The sequence below is a fragment of the Myotis davidii genome, unplaced genomic scaffold (assembly GCF_000327345.1).
Source record: "Myotis davidii unplaced genomic scaffold, ASM32734v1 scaffold248, whole genome shotgun sequence".
Classification (NCBI taxonomy): Eukaryota; Metazoa; Chordata; class Mammalia; order Chiroptera; family Vespertilionidae; genus Myotis; species Myotis davidii.
The window spans coordinates 803,316-819,206 of NW_006299220.1; the positions used below are offsets into that span (position 1 = coordinate 803,316).

Consider the following 15,891-nt stretch of genomic DNA (forward strand, 5'->3'; position numbering starts at 1 on the left):
AGGCCGGGAGGGTTGGTGGGCAGGAGCGGGGAGGGAAGAGATGAACTGAAGGACTTGTATGCATGCATATAAGCATAACCAATGGACAAAAGACACTGGGGGGTAGGGGAGGCTGGGGGATTGTTAAGGGCAGGAAAAAAAGGAGACATGTAATACTTTAAGCAATAAAACAATTAAAAAAATAAAATAAAATAAAGGCAAAAAAAATACTTATGCAGATCATGCAGAAACATGAAAAAACAAATGCAATCAGCATATTCAAATGAGAGCCACTCTAAGAATTTTTATCAATTTTTTATCAGACTATGGTGATTAATATCTAAAAAAGGAGAAAAATGTATTTATTTAAAAATAATGCTTGTATTAAAAATATTAGAAATTCCTACTCTGGAATTTTATAAATCATTAAAAACTATTTAAAAATGGTCTTATTTTATGTCACATTCAGTCCCATATTTTCATCATATTACCATATTTCAAGTGCTAGACCCTGGAAATACAGAGACTAATTTAACAAAACAAAGGCTTACAATAAAGGATGGGCCAGACTTCATATATTTAGTGGGGGTGGCAGCACTGTGCAAATCTCCAGTTTACTTTTCCCTTTTAAATGACTGGTGATCTACACTCTATCAACATTCTTCAACACTCTGCAGCTCATTTTGCATTCATGTGGATGGATCATATACCTTTTCTGATCAAACAACTATAATGAAGTCTTTCATAATTTGTTTTTTTCATCTTCTATTACTAACTTACACAAACCATACCATTATTAGTCAAAATGTTCTACTGAGCCCTAGCCAGTTTGGCTCAGTGGATAGAGAGCCGGCCTGCAGACTGAAGGGTCCCGGGTTTGAGTCCAGTCAAGGGTTGCAGGCTTGATCCCCAGTAGGGGCATGCAGGAGGCAGCTTATCAATGATTCTCTCATCATTGATATTTCAATCTCTCATTCCCTCTCACCTCCTCTCTCTGAAATCAATAAAAATATATATATTTTAAAAATGTTCTAATGATACTTTTCAGATGTAACTTGTAATTTTCCAGGAACCCAATAATCTATTTATTTTAGAAATGTCCTACAATATTCGCCTGTGGAACCTTTCAAAGCTCACTAATCTCAAATAGTATCTCTACCAAGACCCAATCACAAATAATGTCTCCCTCACCTAAATTCCTGATTATAATCAAGACACTTACCATAGTTGTGTTAAAACAAACAAAATAATCTACTGGACTGTAAGATCTTTGAGGCTAGAAACCATGTTTCATTCTTTTTATTTTCCAGAGGGAGAGAAGGAGAGAGAGAGAGGGAGACATCGAATCGGTTGCCTCCTATACACACCCAACCAGGATCAAACCCACAATTTGGTGTATGTGCCCTGACCGGAAATCTGATACCTTTTGGTGTATAGGACAACATTAACCAACTGAGCCACACCAGCCAGGGCTATGTATGCATTGATTCTAAAATATTGGTTATCTTAATATATATATATATATGCTATTTTGTTCAAAATTCATGCTCCTTTTTAAAAAATATATTTTTATTGATTTCAGAGTGGGAGAGAGATAGAAACATCGATGAGAGAGAATCATTGATTGGCTGCCTCCTGCACACCCCCTACTGGGGATCGAGCCCGCAACACGTGCATATGCACTTGATCAGAATTGAACCCAGGACCCTACAGTCTGCAGGGCGATTTTCTATCCACTGAGCCAAACCAGCTAGGGCTCATGCTCCTTTTAATAGACAAACCATTGCACTCATCTTGGACTCTTTGGAAGTATCCTATTTATCAAAATGCTCCTGCAATAACATGTAGACTTTTTTTTAAGTTTAAAAACTATACTAGCCCTAGCTGGTTTGGCTCATGGATAGAGCATTGGCCTGTGGACTGAAGGGTCCCAGGTTAGATTCTAGCCAAGGACACATGCCCAGGTGTGGGCTCAATCCCCAGTTGATCCCCAGTCGGAGGGCATGCAAGAGGCAGCCGATCAATGATTCTCTCTCATCATTGATGTTTCTATCTCTCTCTCCCTTCCTCTCTAAAATCAATAAAAATATATTTTAAAAAATAAAAATAAAAACTACACTAAAAAAGGCTGTTAGTCCTTTTTCAGAAATGACTACATTTCAAATTTCTCACCAAAAATCTTTCACCAATTTTGTACTTCATTATCTTGCAAAAAGTCCACTGTCTGTCATCTGCTAGAATTCCCAGTGCTCTGATATATGTCTGAATTCCAACTTATGTCAAATGTTAATTCAGCAAGATTATTTCAGGTTTTAAGGAAATTCTGATCCTTACACAACCTCAAAATGCTTTCGTCATGGGAAAAGACTACATCTTGGCAGTCCTAACTCAGAGGATTGTCATAAGGATCAAATAAGATTGTGTACTTGAAAAATCAATAAAAATTCTACAGCAAAACAAGAATTATCTCAACTCAGAATTTCAAATATTTTTTAAAAAAATATTTACTACAATATAACGCCATTAAACTGAACTATTATGTTATTTAGTTATTGGTAGTTTATAAAGAGCTCAAAAGGGCAAAAAAAAAAAGTGGAAACTGGCAATAAACCAGATCAAAACTAAAAAGCAATCCTAAGTAGACTATTCCTCTTGCAGAAAATCAAATATTTTATTCCTGGAATATTCTCTGTACTGTCCTTCCCCCGCCCCCAACCCTGCCAAAGTAAATGAAAGAATATAAAGCTCCTGGCATGGTTACTACAACTTTTTCTTAAAATTGCCACTGGCTTTCAGTAAGAGTCCTATTTTCCCCCCTTATTTATATTACTATTAATAGTATGAATTCACTAACAATATTTGTTTGTATAGGTTCAAAGCCAAAAGCCTATTATCTGATTTGGTCAGACCTTCCCAGATGATATAATTGTCTCCATCAGAAATGAAAGTAGGGCCCTAACTGATTTGACTCCGTGGATAGAGCTTCAGCCCGCAGGCCCAAGGGTCCCAGGTTCCATTCCGGTCAAGGGCACATGCCCAGGTTGCAGGCTGGATCCCTAGTGGGGGGCACGCAGGAGGCAGCCGATCAGTGATTCTCTCTCATCATTGTTTCCATCTCCTTCTCCCTCTTCATCTCTGAAATCAAAAATATTTTTTTAAAAATGAAAGTAGAGAACTCAGTATTTCTTGAAGGAAAATGATCAAACTAAAAAATTCTAAACATCTATTTAGCAAGTTTAGAGATCCTTGTGGTAAAATTCATCCTCGGTTTAGACGCAGTGGTTCTCAACCTTCCTAATGCCGCGACCCTTCAACACAGTTCCTCATGTTGTGGTGACCCCCAATTTCATTGTTACAAATTGAACATAATTAAAGCATAGTGATCAATCACAAAAACAACATGTAATTATATATGTGTTTTCTGATGGTCTTAGGCGACCCCCAAAGGGGTCGCGACCCACAGGTTGAGAACCGCTGGTTTAGCGCCTATGCTTCTGCCTGGATGTTCACTGCAGGCCCTATTTTCCAGCCTAATACCGATTCTATGAAAATGTAAACCTAAACATACTTAAGTTGAATGTAAAACACCGAGAAGAATCTCACCCAACAGCTCCACTGGCACCCTTTAAATAGCCAAAGAGCGTTTTGTAGCTGGTAATAAGAGTCAAGGACTGGGGAACAATACTGAACACTTAACCCAAACAAAATCTGCAGCTGGACAGGCCGTAAGGAATAAATTCTCAAACAGTATGGTTCAAATACCAGTGGAAGAAAAATTCCAGGGACAATGACACCTAGATTTTCCGATTCACGACAATGAATAACGGGGGGCCTTGGGGCTGCACGAATGGGCCCCAGCACCCCAACTGCGCCGCAAAGGTGAAGCCGGCACCAGGAGCCAGCGCGCCGCGGCTCTCAGCTGCCTGCGCCCACAGCGAGGGCTGCACGCACGAATGGGGAGACCGCGAAGATAGGAGATGAGCCCCCTCTTAGGGACTCGCCTCACCGCCCCCTCCTCCCGCTTCCCAGGGGGGCGCCCCCTGGGGACCCTTCCTCAAATGCACGACTGACTCCCGTCCTCCGCTGACCCCTCACTGGAGCGGCCCCCCAGCGGGGCGGCCCCCAGATCACCCCTGCAACGCACCAAGCTCTGAGAACCGCCGAGGCCTCTCCGCGCCCGCGCGCCCTCCACCCTCCCGCACCCGAAACAGGCCGCTGCAGCGGCCCCGCCCCGGGCGCCCAGCAGCCAGCGCTGAGACCAGGCGCCCGAAGGCCCCGCGCCCCTCCCGGCAGCGACGCCCTCACCTCCAAGGCCTTCACTACGGGCCCCGCCAGCGCGGCCATCGGTCGCCTGCGGCCGCCCCGCCACAGCCCCTTCCTAAGTCCCCTGGCCTCGGAGAGGGGCGGTGTCGGGTCCACCAGGCCGGAAAACCGCTCAGCACCGCAATCCTCGGGATCCCCGCCTCCTGTACTGGCCACTTCCCGCAGCCGCCCGGGCTCCTTCCGGTGGCGCGGCGGCCACCGCAGGCGTCTCGGGCGTCGCGGGAGGGCGTGGGGGCGGGGCTTCGAGGAATGCCCGTCCCGCCCCGGGGCGTGGCCACGGCGCCTCGGGCCCAGGTGAGGAGACTCAGGCCCGCTCTCACCTCCACCTTTGGTAGCGGTACAGGGACAGTGAACCTGCAGAGCACTACGACCATTAGCAGGTCTTGCTTGGTGCATCACAGAGCCCTCAGGTTTCTGACCTTGTGCAAAGAAACCTTAGACCACTCAACTCAACACTGTTTTCCCTCTTCTCCCAACTTCTCAGGACCTCGATTATCTGAAAGTAATTGTATTTCCTTTTCCACATCTGCATAGAACTTCATCTCTCCCATTTTCCCTTAGGCCAAAATCAAGATAACCAAATAAAATATTTATTGAAACCTTAGTATCTGCTTAGTGCCTAGAGCATTGGAAGAGATCTGCCTTCTAAGTTATATAACTGTTGAAATTCATTCAATTGATTGATAAGCAAACAATAGAAATTGTTAAATTATTGTTAAATTGTTAAATCAAAATTATTGTTAAAATTTCCAGTTTCAGTGTGTTACCTCTTTTTTATTTTTTTAAATATATTTTATTGATTTTTTACAGAGAGGACGGGAGAGAGACAGAGAGTTAGAAACATCGATGAGAGAGAAACATCAGCTGCCTCCTACACACCTCCCACAGGGGATGTGCCCGCAACCAAGGTACATGCCCTTGACCAGAATTGAGCTTGGAACCCTTCAATCCACAGGCCAATGTTTTATCCACTGAGCCAAACCAGTTAGGGCTTGTTAGTACTTTTTAAAAATAATTTTTCATGTTCCAATTACACCTGACATACAATATCATATTAGTTTCAGGTGTATACCCTAGTGATTAGACATTATATAACTTACTAAATGATCATCTCCATAAATCTCATACTCATCTGACATCATATATAGTTATTAGACTATTAGAGGCCCAGTGCACAAATTCATGCATGAGTGGGGTCCCTCAGGGTGGCCAGCTTGTGCCCCCAGCCTCACAGCCCCGCAGCCCCGCCTTGCACCCCACCTTGGCCTGGTGCTGCCTCTTCACCTGCTCCACCATCCAGCCACAGTCCTGCTCTCATAAGGGCCCATCCGGGCCAGCAGCACCTCCACTGCCACCCATTGCCAGCACCACATCACTGACACCCACCACGTTCCACACCACCCCCTGGTGGTCAGCACTCATCATAGCGAGCAGTCGAACTCCCAGTCTCCCAGTCCACCTTCCCCCTGCCTCCCCTACCCCTCCCACACATACCCTCACCACCCCCCACCCCCTAGTGTCTTGCGTCCATTGGTTATGCTTATATGCATACATACAAGTCCTTTGGTTGCTCTCTTAATCTAATCTTTCCCCATAATCTGGACCCTTGTTGTATCTGACCTGCCTATTCTTAGCACTGATGAATTCTGAACCAAGCCAGACCCTTGTCCCCAGCAGACACCATGATACTCATATTACCAGGTTTTTACATGTTCTTGGAAGCCCACTTCAAAACCATTTTATCCGTATTGATTCCTTCCTCCAAGGAATTCCTGTATTTCTTACCTGAGACCATAGGTTAAGTGTACACATTAAAACGTTTTTGTAGTTAGTATATTGATGAGAGCCATTTGTTATCACTGCAAAGATCAGAAAATCTAAAACACTTGACTTTAAAAAAAAACCCCACAAAACTCTAAGTCAGGCAGTACTTTGCCACAAGACATCAGGGAAGAAGTGATTTTCTTTATTTTTACAGAAGTGATTTTCCTGATCATTCTTTTATCTCACACACACACATACGCACACGTAGACACGCACATACACAGACAGATTCAGGTCATCTGCAGTTCCCGGCCTCAGTACCACTCCACTGAGCCGCCCCGGACCGCTGCAGATTGGACCGCTCAGGGCCCTCTGAGTGCCAAAGGGCCGATGGTAAATGCGTTAGGCCTTGCGGACCAGATGCTCTCCGTCCCAACGACTCAAGTCTGCCCTTAGTCCAACACAGCTCAGGCAGGGACAATACATAATGTCACTGCTATCCTCCAATGAAACTTTAGTTACAAAGACTGGCTTCACTGGGCAAGAATGGAAGTTTCACAATTTGGAAGGTGCACATGTGCTACCACTCCTCCTTTATTTTCAACATATTTCAAAATATTGCAGTTTTTATGTTACAGGATGTCAGCAACGTAATTTTTATTTAAAAAAAACTAATATCTAAATATTTTGAACTGTAAGCTTAGTGAGAGCTGTGCCAGGCCAGCACAGCCAAGGGTTCAGTGAGCGGTGAAGGATTAAAGACAGAGATTAAGCAATAATAATAAAAAAAAAAATTAAAAAAAAAAGAAAGAAAAGACAGGCAAAGAGAGTAAGCTGGGTTTAGGTGGATCTTCCTGTGCCTGGCTGAGGCCACAGAGAGAGATCCAGGGGCAAGCTGAGCCTTTATTTTATAGTCAGAGGTAAACAAGATAGTGGCCACCATAGTTACAATGTTCTTGTGAGTTTCACTTGTTTTGCCAGCACTTGCTGCACCTCCCACAGCCCATTAGCTACCCAGATAGGATCTAGGGAACCCATAAGGTCAAACTTAATTATGCTAAGAGGGCTGTGCCCTCTAAACTGGGACTTGTTTGTGGCTTTGCCAACAGTCAGTACTAGGCTTAACCCTATAGTGCTCCCTACAGAGAACACTGACTAATTCTGTCTTATTCACAATATTCTCCAGCCCAGCATTGAAGGGCTCGAGTATCTGTTGCTTCCCAAGTAGGGGTGGCAAATATTTGCCCCAAGGTAGATATTTAGCAATATACCTGAGGACTGGAGAAAGATTCAGTCACATGTTCTTTGCATTAACATGACAGGATAGTACAAAACGTCTTTAGTGTCACTGTTGAGAAACCCTAATTTAAACTGAGGCTTTATAATATATTTTTGGTTATAAGTGACAGAAAATTAAAGTATTGTTCCTAATTTGATGAATAAGCTGGGTTTTGTAGGGGACAAGCAAAAAACAATTTTATTCTTTTCATTATTGTCTCTGAAAAATCTCTGAGATTTTTGTCCTAGGACAAAATCTTACACAAAGCCTTTAGCTTTTCCAGTCATTGTTAAGTAATTAAAAAGTCCTGCAGTCATTTTCTAGTAATAAACAAATGTCCTTCCCTCCCTAACACCCCAACATTAAAAAATCTGTCTAGTACAATGTCAAAAATCCCACAATATACAGTTCAAAAATTCTTTGCCATTTCCTCCCTATTGCCCCCACCCCCAAACCTCGCCTTGTTCTACCTTCTCCCTGGCTAGCTTTTCACTTGGCTTGAGATGAAGGACAAGCACCTACCTCCGCACCCCCATTGTGATACCTTGATTTGGATGTGGAGGTATTAGGCACTGAATTTGGGGGCCTCTGCCAAGAATCTCAGTTATCATCGGCTGACTCTTAGGTTAGAGTAAGAGTTTGGATTATTCTAGCTCAGGGTTCTAAAAAATGACATTTCGGTCTGAATAATTCTTTGTTGTGGGTTAGGGTTACCGTGCATAGCCTTTATCCACTACATGCCAATAGCATCTCCTCTCAGTGGAGACCAACAGAAATGTCTTCATACCTTAGCAAATGTCCCCCTGTGGGTAAAGCCCCCCACCCCGCTATTGAGAGTCACCGCTTTAGTTTAGGCTGGTGCTTCTCAAATTTTTTCAGGTTATCAGATTAGATCATTCAGAAAATGATAATATACTAAGAATAACAAACAAGAATGCTTGTAATTAGAAGTTTTCAGTAGGGATCACTATCTGGGCATATCCGAAAACCCATCCCTGAAGCACATCATAGAGCTGAGAGAAACTAGTTAAAAGACTATTGGGGCGGGGGAAGGGGGGACGATAAAGGAGATTTATTGTCTCATGCACTCCAAGGAAGGATAGCTAGAACCAGGGACTTACACATTACTAGGATTCCCTTATGATCACTTCATTGCTCATTTCTTGAAATTGCCATCTTGCAGTTTTCTCCAAGAGCAGAGTTCCTAATTTAAAAACCCTCAAACAATGCATTTATTGTCTTCACCCGGGCCATTCAGCAGGCGGATCAGAGTCACGGAGGAACAGAGAAGCTCCAATGACAATTACGTGGATGGAAGAAATGGAAGTTTCCAAGAGAGAAAATAGACGCCAGGTCAACCTAATATCATAAAAAAATGATACTGGCTAAAAGGTTGCGTAAAAAGATTTCTGCTAGACCAGAGGAGGAAAGATTTTTGAAGCAGATGAAACAACATATTGTCCTCAGAGACAATATGCCAACTCTGGAAATCTGTAAGGTTTCAGTATTACAAGAGCAGAGATTGAGGGCAGGGCGTCGGGGACAGGCTGGACAGAGAAGGCAGATCATGAGTGATCTTGTCTGCTAAGTAAACTTTTTCCTCTAGAGACCCAAAAAGAATTTTGAGAAAGGAAGCAACATTATAAGATTTATACTAGTGGCCTGGTGCATGAAATCGTGCACATTAAAAGGGGACTAATTAGAGGAAATATTTTAATATTGCTATTTGCCCATTCTCTATAATAGAAGTGTAAGAGGTGAAAGAAAATTAGTAAAATGTATATGAAAATCTTTCTCCTGTCAGAGTCTGGGGCACACCACAGAACCCAGAGTCAAGTCCTCGCCCACCCACGTGCACCTCAATATCATATGAGACCCAGACCTGGCTGGCCTGGCGCCGGGAGAGGGGACACAGCCTCACGTCCCTGCTGATTGCTCATTAAGGCTCATTACGGGAACTTGGCCTCTGCTGTGGGCGTAGCCATCTTGTGTTACACCACCCCCCACCTCCGCTGTGGGCACTGCCATCTTTGTGGCAGACTGATGGTCAATTTGCATATTCCCTCTGTATTATATAGGATGTTATTTGAAGAGCAAAAACTGGTGCGAATTATAAGCAGACTATTGCAGAATTCAGACAAGAGAAGGTAAATGCCTAGCAGTGGAGATAGCTCTGAGAGCTACTTAAGAGATAAAGTCAGAAGACTGTCGACTGACTACATAGAACAGGGGTCCTCAAACTACGGCCCGCGGGCCACGTGCAAATACAAATATTGTAGTTTGAGGACCCCTGACATAGAAGATGGAAACTAGGAAGTTTCCTTTGTACAGTTCCTCTTTATTCTTACTTGAATGTGTGTGTGTGTGTGTGTGTGTGTGTGTGTGTAGTTCCCAAGCATGTCTTTCTGACTCTAGTCTCAGTTGATTGTAGTCGAATGCTATGCTTCTAAATACAACTCGTTCTAAAGCCCACATTCAATCTTGCAACTCTTCAGTGACTCCTTGTTCCCCAGAGTGTTTAGTGTTGTTGTTTTTTTTTCTTTTTCTCACCAGGGGCCTAAGATGAGACAAACAGGTTACCTAGTGTGCAGTATCTAAGGATCTTGCACTTGCCTGAACCAGAGAGCACCTCTTCAAATTGTGTACCCTAGGCACCTGTTTGCTTCATCCTAGTTCCTCAGAGCCTTAGTTTGACCCTAATTCACTCCTCCTACCTCATCTTTTGTAATGCCCAATCAAATACGTTGTCCTTAAATTATTCTAATCTACAACCCATTTTCCTGAAAGGGAAACCATTTGCTCTCCTATTTAATGCTGCTTTCCCTAATCCTAATTCTAACCTTAAGGTTAGAATGCCCTTTTGAAAAAAAAAAAAGATTAAAAAAAAAAGAATAATTGCAGCTTGGTTTGAAATTTGTAATGTTTCTATCATTAATAAAGTTATGGCTTCTTGTGGGGTGAAAAAATAATAAATTATACATTGTAATGTCATACAGTTGACCTTTGAAAAATATAGGGATTAGGGTTCCCAACCCCCATGCAGTTTAAAATCTAGGTATGACTTTTGATTCCCCAAGAACTTAACTACAGTCATTTCTCAATATCTGAGAGGGTTTGGTTCCAGGACTTCCCCCAAGCCCAAACATCTGTGGGAATAGGGAACCCGCAGATGCTCAAGTCCCTTATAAAAATGCATAAAACAATGCATACAGACATGTCTCCACATTCATGATATCTCAATTTTGGATTGAAAATACTGTTGGTTGAATCCAGGGATGCAAAACCTGAGGACAAGGTGGACCAACTGCATTGAAAAACATCCATGTCTAAGTGTAAACTTGCAGTTCAAACTCATGTTGTTCAAGGATTAACTGCATTGTATATTGCAATAATATGTTCACGTTTCCATTCTTCTTACTCATCCTAGTATCCCAGTATTCAGCATATGGCACAATGTAGGGAATGGACAAATCAATAAACCTGCTATTAAAAATATGAATGAATGTGAAAATATGAAAGAAATAGAAAATATATTTTCTAATTTGGGGAGACAGTAATGTTCTCACACTTTTCAAAATGTTCATTATTTAAGTATGTAGACAGCAGATGCATGCAGCTCTTTTCATTTTATTAAGTTTAGAAATAGCACATGTTTTTTCATACTTTAGAAATGTTATTTCTAAAGGTGCAAAATAGGAAATCTTGTTTCTATGTTATTGTTCTTTATATTAAAGTAAGTTCAGAATAAACTTATTTACCTAAGCTCTTACTAGAAAAACATCTATATTATTTACTACTTATTTTACTTTTTTATATAAATGCGTCCCAATGGAATGCATGCCTGTTATTGGAGCAACACAACATTTTGACTCCTACTGACGCAGCGCAGGGAGAACATCCTTTAGATCATTCTCTGGCCTCAGATCTCTAGCCTTTACTATTTTCATAATCTCTTTAAACCTTGATTTTTTAACCTAAGAAGTGGCAATAGCCTGGCCAGTGTGGCTCAGTGGTTTGAGCGTTGACCTATGAACAAGGAGGTCACAGTTCGATTCCCAGTCAGGGCACATGCCTGGGTTTCGGGCTGGATCCCTAGTGCGGAGGCTGCAGGAGGCAGTCAATCAATGATTCTCTCTCATCGTTGATGTTTCTATCTCTCTCTCCCTTTCCCTTCCTCTCTGAAATCAATAAAAGTATTTTTTTTAAAGAAATGGCAATAATAATTTTGGCGGGTAACAGCTTAATGGAGATATAACTCACATACTTTACAATTCACACATTAAAGTATACAATTTAATATTTTACTATATTTACAGATTTGTACCACAGTCTAAAAAGTAGTCCCATACTCTTTAGCAGTCACCTCCATTTCCTCCCAACCCTTCTAGCCTGAGGCAATCACTAACCTATTTTCTATCTCAATAGATCTACTTATTCTGGATATTTCATATCAATACAATCATACAATACGTAATCTTCTACGACTAACTTTTTTACATAGCATGTTTTTAAGTTTCATCCATTTTGTAGCCTGTACCAGTACTACACTCCTTCAGATGGTCAAATAAATTTCCATATATGAACATACCACATTTTATTTATCAATTCATTAGTTGACAAACATTTGGGTTGTTTTCACGTTTTAGCCATTATGAATAATGTTGCTATGCACATTCATATATAAGCTTTTATGTAGCTGTATGTTCTCATTTCTCTTGGGTATTATCTAGAAGAGGAATTGGATCATATATTTAACATTTTAAGGACCCGAATCTGCAATATCTGGATATGTGTATAGAATAGATGTTTTAAATTAGCATCTAGAACCATACTCTAAATAGTGGATACCTTGGTTAGCTTAGTTTTGACGTGTAGAAGAGTCCTGTCAAATACTTTTGGGTGAGTGATGAAACAGAGATACAATAGTCAGTATAAGCCCTATGGCATTGTGTGGATTTGAAAGGAGACTCTAGGTTACTTCTGGGGACTCTGCCAGGTTTTAGCGGTTAATCAAAAAAGTAATTGGAAAAAAAAAAGTAATTGGATATATGAATTACCTAAAAGAATTCATCTACTTAGGTGATGTAATTGTTTTTAACTTCTCAAAGTGCTAGATTTTGGTCAGGCTTAATGTTGTTACTTGATAAGTGCTGTTTCCACCAATAATTCATGAAGTACATTGACCATATATTGTCTCAGCTGGAGCGAGCAGTGATCCTAAATAAAATATTAAATACACCCAATCGGTGCAATTAAATCTGACTTTGGCACCTTCTGCCTGTAGGCCCACTCCAAAATGCTGGCTCTTTCAGGGCCTCTCTGTGTGCTCCTAATGACTGCTCGCCTTACTGGGGACCTCTCTCTGTTTCCTTTCTGAACAGTAGGAAAACTATTTGTGGCTATAACCACTGGTCCACTTAGCTTTGGGTTTGGAAATACAGCTTTTTAAGATAATTCAAGCCTGGCTACCTTCGGTGGCATTTACATGGCCCACAGGAAAACTTTTCTTGCAAAACTGCAAGTACACTCCACTTCCGCTGCAATCTTCTCTCTCTGTTCTGCCATCAAAGGCCTCTTTGAACAGTCTATTGCCTTTATACATATACACTTTTCCACGTGACATAAACTAGGGCATAGACGTCAAGTTGTTGGAGTTTCTTAAGGCTCCTTCAGTTGGCTTGAGGAAGGGGTAGGATGGGATAAACACTTTTCTCTACCCTCTTGGGGAAGGGGAAGGAAAATGCACAGCACTCCAGAAAACTACTTCCTGGGCATTTTCATTCTCTAGTATTTTTTTTCATCAATTCTGCCATTTCATTCCCTGGAAGTACATGAGGATGGAGGATTGCTAAATGGCCTTCGCATTCTCCTAGCATATTCTGGATTCTCTAGCATCCTTTTTTAGAAGGCACTTGGCATCTATTTTTCTCAACTACGGAGCTGCTGCCAAAAGACATGGAAAAAGTCCCACTTAAAATGTCATGTACCTTAAAAGTATTTGCCAAGATTGTTCTAAGTTCTTAACCATTTTATAGGTATAATTGAACCCTTTGACATTCTGGTAAAGCCTATGGACCCCCTTCTCAAAGTAATGTTTCTATATGCATAAGACAAAACATATAGAATTACAAAGGAAACCAATTATATGGAAACTAGAGACCCAGTGCATGACATTCATGCACTGGAGGGCGAGGGATCTCTCAGCCCGGCATGTTCCTTCTCACAGCCTGGGACCTTTCGGGGGTCCTTATTGCTGCCATGGAGGCGAGAGGGACTCCTGCCACTGTCACTGCACTCACCAGCCATAAGCCCAGCTTCTGGCTGAGTGGTGCTCACCCTGTGGGAGCGCACTGACTTCCCCCCACCGCTGCTGCACTTGCCAGCAGTAAGCACAGCTTCTGGCTGAGCAGTGCTCCCTCTGTGGGAGCGCACTGAGGGAGCCACCAGGGGGCAGCTCCTACATTGAGCATCTGTCCGCTGGTGGTCAGTGTGCATCATAGTGACCAGACATTCAGCCATTTGGTCGATTTGCAAATTAGCCTTTTATTATATAGGATAGAGTTTTATCCTTGGAATCTATGGAGATACAAATAATCCAAGTTAAAATTTTTCATAAGCATCTTAGTGCTTTATACTTATTACTAGGGGCCTGTTGCACGAAGATTCGTGCACGGGCGGGGGTTGGAGGTGTCCCTCAGTCTGACCTGCACCCTCTCCAATCTGGGAGCCCTCAGGGGAGCCCTCTCCAATCCAGGAGTTTCTGTCTGTCTTTGCAATCATATGAGCGAATTGTCTGAGACCCCCAACCCAGTTTGGTTTGTTGCTCGCAGAATAATAGTGGCATTTTTTTTTTCTTTGCTTCATTGTTGGAGATTTCCTGGAAGTTTTAGGATATCTTCCCTTTAATTTTTCCTAGACACTCTGATTTTACTTATGTCTCTCACCTTTGATTTCTCTCCATCCCCCACCACAATAGTAACTTGCTCCAGGCTCACTTTGCTCTAGTGCAGTGGTTCTCAACCTTCAAATACAGTTCCTCATGTTGTGACCCAACCATAAAATTATTTTCGTTGCTACTTCATAACTGTAATGTTGCTACTGTTATGAATCGTAATGTAAATATCTGATATGCAGGATGGTCTTAGGCAACCCCTGTGAAAGGGTTGTTCGACCCCCAAAGGGGTCGCGACCCACAGGTTGAGAACCACTGGTTTAGGAGAGCCGTCTGCCACCAGAACTATGATTTGCAGCATTCCTGGTGCTCCTTGCTCTCTGGGCTTCTGCTTCAGGTCCTGGGGCTGCCACTAGAAATACTATTCCCATAATTCCTGGTGCTTCCCGCACTCTTGGTTTTCCCTTCCTGCTGTGTCTCCATCCCATGGCCTCCCACTCTGCCAATTCCTCCAAGCTTCCAGCGTTCCTTCTCTGCTCTCCATCTGGTGCCTTGGGGAGCCAAGGTCCCCAAGCCGCTCCACTCTCCGCCAGCTCTCCCGCTCTGCTCTCTGCCCAGTGGCTTGGCTCCCTCAGTTGCTGGGAGAGACCGAGGGAGCCACGTTCCCCCACGCCTTCAGCTCTCCTGCTCTGCTCTCTGCCCGGCGCCTGTGTATGCAAATTCACCCACCATCTTTCTTGGGTTAATTTGCATACTCACTCCTGATTGGCTGGTGGGCATCGTGGAGGTACAGTCAAGTTATATGTTTCTCTTTTATTATATAGGATTACATTTATCTTCCCAACACACCAATGAGGAAGCTGAGGTTAAGTACCTTGCCTAAGACCACATACTTAGTATGTAACAGAAAATGTATATATATATAATCTCCCCCGCAAAATGTATACACACTTTAACAGCTGATAACTCAATTTTTTTTCCTGATAGCTCAGTTTTGAAAATGAAATGTATTTTAATAAACACTGCCTTTATAATTGTTCAAAGTGTGTATACATTTTTTGAGAACTTTATATGTATGTATATATGTAATGTATACAATTTTTTTAAAATACTGTATAAGTATGTGTTTATGTGCATTTTTCTGAGGGAGAGGCCCCATAGTTTTCACCAAATTCACAGAATGGTCCTAGTTCCACAAAAGGTTATGAACTACAATACTAGCTCTTTTTAAAAAATATATATATATTTTGTTGATTTTTTTACAGAGAGGAAAAGAGAAGGATAGAGAGTTAGAAACATTGATCAGTGGCCTCCTGCACACCTCCCACGGGGGATGTGCGTGCAACCAAGGTACATGCCTATGACCAGAACCGAGCCTGGGACCTTTCAGTCCGCAGGCCGACGACCTATCCACTGAGCCAAACCAGCCAGGGCCAATACTAGCTCTTGACAGCATTATAACAAGATGTAATTCTTCTAATCTAATTTCTACATTCATCTGGCAAAGGCGGGGGTGGGGGGCAGAGAGTCTACCCTCAACAAAAATGGCGGGAGCTGCTTCACACGTAGCCCCTCACGCAGACAGAATAGCCGCCCCGCCGCTTTCTCTTCACCTTCCCACTCCTGACCCCGGAAGGACTCCGCCCTCCCGGCC

At 42.5% G+C, this 15,891-nt stretch overlaps 1 protein-coding gene and 1 long non-coding RNA gene across 2 annotated transcripts in view; both read right to left on the reverse strand.

The window, feature by feature from the left end:
- Positions 1–4,508, reverse strand: part of USP33 (ubiquitin specific peptidase 33) — a 70,988-nt gene extending 66,480 nt beyond the window's left edge. Inside the window, exon 1 of the mRNA XM_015571078.1 lies at positions 4,285–4,508. Within this exon, the coding sequence (XP_015426564.1) occupies positions 4,285–4,323 (39 nt within the window). The 5' untranslated portion in view covers positions 4,324–4,508. The remainder of the gene's footprint in view (positions 1–4,284) is intronic.
- Positions 4,509–5,345: 837 nt separating this feature from the next.
- Positions 5,346–12,534, reverse strand: LOC107184803. Its single transcript, XR_001515714.1, has 3 exons — positions 12,524–12,534; positions 9,800–9,801; positions 5,346–5,458 (listed from the first exon to the last, which is right to left on the reverse strand). It is a non-coding gene; the product is annotated as an uncharacterized LOC107184803 (long non-coding RNA).
- Positions 12,535–15,891: the final 3,357 nt, after the last annotated feature.